This window comes from Mucor mucedo (assembly GCF_025094135.1).
Source record: "Mucor mucedo strain NRRL 3635 chromosome Unknown EV154scaffold_314, whole genome shotgun sequence".
Lineage (NCBI taxonomy): Eukaryota > Fungi > Mucoromycota > Mucoromycetes > Mucorales > Mucoraceae > Mucor > Mucor mucedo.
In genome coordinates, this window is record NW_026252598.1 from 14,362 (window position 1) to 18,724 (window position 4,363).

At 38.1% G+C, this 4,363-nt stretch overlaps 1 protein-coding gene across 1 annotated transcript; it reads left to right on the top strand.

Annotated features, from left to right (window-relative positions):
* Window positions 1–201: 201 nt before the first annotated feature.
* EV154DRAFT_488927 (uncharacterized protein) lies at window positions 202–1,232 on the top strand (the record flags this gene model as incomplete). Its single annotated transcript, XM_051599211.1, has 4 exons — window positions 202–345; window positions 441–761; window positions 816–1,004; window positions 1,080–1,232. 4 exons carry the CDS (start codon window positions 202–204, stop codon window positions 1,230–1,232), a joined length of 807 nt encoding a protein of 268 aa, XP_051450013.1.
* Window positions 1,233–4,363: the final 3,131 nt, after the last annotated feature.

Below are 4,363 nucleotides of genomic sequence, written 5' to 3' on the forward strand. Positions count from 1 at the left end.
AAAAAAACCTCCCAGATAAGAATGAAAAAAAATTGGGTTTATAGATTGTTATGATCTGGCTTATTAAGGCAACCCCAAGTGTCAAAAATCACTTTTTTTTTTTTGACAGTGATACACTGATCACAATATCCATTTATTCATTTAAAAGAAAAACGAAAATAAAATAAAATACCCTTTACCTTTTTTTATTTAAACAAGTCAATGGAACCCTCAACAAACTCATCTCTCTACGTTGCAACTGCTTCTTTTTCTGCTCGTAGAGGCCCAAGAGCGGATACTGTGGCCCAAGAAATTGCAGGGCTGAAAACTCGAATTTATGCTTTGGAGAATCCTACGGTTGCCGCTGTAAGTAATGTCACCAAAACTGGTAATGACCCTGAATAATGTGTAAGTAAATCTAACGTGATAAAAAAAATGGTCGTTAATTTTGTTACGTGTAGGCCTTAATTCGTCAGTATTATCAAGACTGCATTACTGAAAAGGGCCTTCACGGCTGGGATTTCACAACCACTGTGATGAAGGGGATTAATCTCCCTATTTTTCAGTACATCCTTGAGCGGTTTAGACTGAAGGAGGCAGAAGCCTTTAATCCTGCTCGTCCTCTTCACAAGATGACCTTGACGAAAACAAAACTTGTCAAGACGAGAATCAGAAGAAACTTCGAGGGGTTGAAGTTTGCGGACCGCAAGAGACGCACTCACAGTGTAGAAGAACTTGGAGAGCTTGCACGTAAGAAGAATCAAGCTGCAAGACTGACTGCCGTAAGTACAATATTTAATTGACATCATTGTAAATCTAATTTTACCTATTTACAGAAATTCAAAAGAAGAAAGGACAACTTTTTGAAGTATGAGGCAGACATTGTTCAAAAGTTTCATCCCAAAGAAAGTTGCAGGGCTTTTCTTGTAAAAGGCTACATGTCTGAGGATGAAGATGATCAAGTCAACGATCAAGGTCAAGCCCTTTCTTACACCAGCCTTCGTCCCAGTTGGAGATCCGATCAGGTAAAAATAAAAAGAATTAGTATTAAATAAAAAAAAGCATAATGATCTAACGTACTTTGGGTTATGATACAATAGCTGAACGAAATGTTTGATGAGTTGGATTCTCCTTCTGGGCAGAGAAATGTTGGAAGACCATTACCTCGTAGAATCAGACAGGTACCATCATTGTCTGTTACTTTTGAACAAATTGGCCGCTTGCCAAGTTGGGGCGTCCGAGATGGCATTTGATTAATAAATCATTCTTTTTCTTCTTTTTCTGAATATGTATCGTGTTAAAATATGTTATATCAACGACGCCTTAAAAAATACTCTCTCACCTTCATTGATGAATTAATTGAATAGCGGTATTAATTTTTATTACCTTAAAGCAAAATACGCTTGACTTTAATCATATTAGGCAGGTGATGTACATCATGTTTCAGATAGCTGCATGAAAAAAAATATTAGTCTCCTTTATTACTATTTCAAGTTTTATTTTCTTACAAGTTTAAATCAGGTCCACCATTCGACATTACCACGAACATTAACATGGCCAACAGTCAACACATGAATCTCCAGATCTTGAAACTGTAGAAGCAGAAACCGACTTTCTACTTTGCGTTCCCCAATCGTATACAAATACCTTTCCCCAAAACGCTCTTACATGTAGTCACCCTAATAATTTTCGTAATTGTAGGAATCACAGGCGTTCATTCAACACAACACCAGTATTTAATACAAGCGACCCAACACGTGTAAAGTGAATTACAAGGTAACTGTTATTCCAAGCTGCTGAACGAAGTGATTTCTCCCGCAGACCCCAAATCGACGATTTTTGTTGTCTGTATTTTAGGGTGCAGTAACGGTGATATACAATTAAGACAAATTGATGCCATATGCTTCTTCATTACCGCAAAGTCATAGACAGAGAGGCTCCTTCAATACGAGTTAAATATTCTTGAATTATTCCAATAATACATACGCCTTAATAAAAACATCTTTGATGACATCTCATTCCTAAAAATGATGTGAAAGAAAAATATATATTGTAAGGTTTATAAAAAAAATTAAATGTTACCAGAATTTAAAAGAATAATGTTTGAGCTAAATTAGTGATGATGTTGATATTAGTCAAATGTGATATCTTGATAGCAATAGGAGAGTGGATGACATGAACAGGAATGATGGACTCGTAAGACATGTCTTCAAATTCGTTTGCATAAACGCTCATATTATGATGAGCGAAAGAGCCCAATTGGATATCTGATTCCTTAAACCATCTAATTAAAAAATCATGCATTAGAAACGTTAAGTAAAATAAAAGACAGTACATATTACCTCACAAGGGCAAACGTGTGCATTATTTTTTCAACAACATTATCATCTCCCAAAACATCTGCAGAATGACGAAAAAACATCAGTACTTGCGCAGGTCGCAGAACACCTGAATTCGACAGGCATTTGTAATGCCGAGCAGCACGATCCCCAACTGTCTCATTTTCAATGATGATATCATTGTCATAATTTAAGCGGTAGAACGCACGGATGTATGATCCACGTGCGTTCGTACATGATGATTCAATTGACTTGTAAACAGACCCGAACAAATCCAGTGTCACAAAAGGATACACGTTTCTGTCCGTAGTAAGAGCAGAGTAAGTGCAATTGTAAACTTCTGTGTAGTAATCCAACAAGTGATTAAAAATTGCAGGATCCATTAGGATCGCATCCTTGACCTTCATACGTCGGAGTGCGCTTGGTGGCAGCTGCTCATACCCGTAACACAATTGATGGCCGTGGTTGATTGCCAAAAATTCGTAAAGTGAAAACGCATTGAGGGAATCTACGTACTCATTTTCTACCCATGGATGAACATCATCGTACCCGTGAATATTTCCACCCGAAAACAATCTCTCTATTTTTTTGTTGTCATCCGATGCAAGTATCAAGTGTGAGTTCAGCGTCGAGTAATAGTCTTTGGCATGAACTGCACGTAAGAACTTCAACATAAATGTCTTCTCTACCGCGCCTTTACGATTCGTCTTGATGGACTTTATATCGCAGTTGTATCGCTCAAAATTGAATATCCAAGATGATGGACCAGGGCCAAAACGTAACAAATTCTCACGCAAATGACTGTGAAAGTGCATATTGCTGACGAAAAGAGTTGGATCATTATACGTCGTTACAAAATCGTTCAAGAATTTTTTCATATGGTCGTGCATCAGGTCAACTTCTTCCAGCGAGATCATTGGACTAGACAAATAAACATTTGCCGCAACAAAATCCATCCAGTTGTCATAATATTCCTTAGGTAGCCTCATCGATAATAAACATGGCGACATGGCCAAAACCCAAGTCTTGAACTCGTCACTCTTGACATGACCAAAACCGACATCACCGACAGTCATTTTTCTACTCATGGAAAGACCATCGTATCCAAAAGGGAGCACAAAGTTTTGAGAGCTGGACTTCGACATCTCTTTCAAATGATCCTTGGTAATCAATGGCTCAGTTCGATCGTTTATCAAGTTGTTTTCCTCACGCCAGATATTACGCATCATTCTTTTTGCCGTTCCCATGAAGGTGTTGTGGCAAATATCGAATGCAACAAATTCAATGGGATTGAAATACGGAAGACGAAGTAATTCACTGTATCTTACACCGTTTGTCTTTTCCAAGTTGGTTCTGGCGGTGGCAGTGGTAGCACTTTTCCAAATCTCGGCATCCAAACGATGCGTAGCTGGATCACGAACAATCCAATCATCATTACGAGGTGCATCAGCATAATTTCTTCGGTGAGTATGACCTGGAATTGATTCGAACAGATGCGTACAATAATTACATGCATTGGTTGAGTTGTGAGAGGTCATACCAATCACTTTTCTTGTTGCTGGAAGATCACAAGCAACCATTGTCAATGCAGCTTTGACAGTAACAATACCGTGATTTCTCGTTTGTATCTGAACACCATTGGACAACAAAAGCAATTCATCAACAAGAAGACGCAAATAATGATTCATTTGAAATGTTTTTGGCTCTCCGGGACCAGGAAGAAGACAAACAAGAACAACATTTTTTCTCAAATTTCTAACGTCGCGAGGCAAATTCTGAATGGTTAAATAAATTCCACCACAGCTATATACGCTGTTTGTATACAATTGGAACCAGTCGCAGTTAATTGTCAACATCAAATTGAAATCAGATTGTTGGACATATGGCATATCGTCAGTGGGATCCATCTTGAAGTCCCTCCATACGCTTCCATCATAAACATCCGACATGATTCCTGGAATAACAGTTCTTGACTTCCATCTTCTCACATCATCCACAAACCCTTCACGCAAAAAAAATGCCTGTAATGTTGATACAAGTGAGTT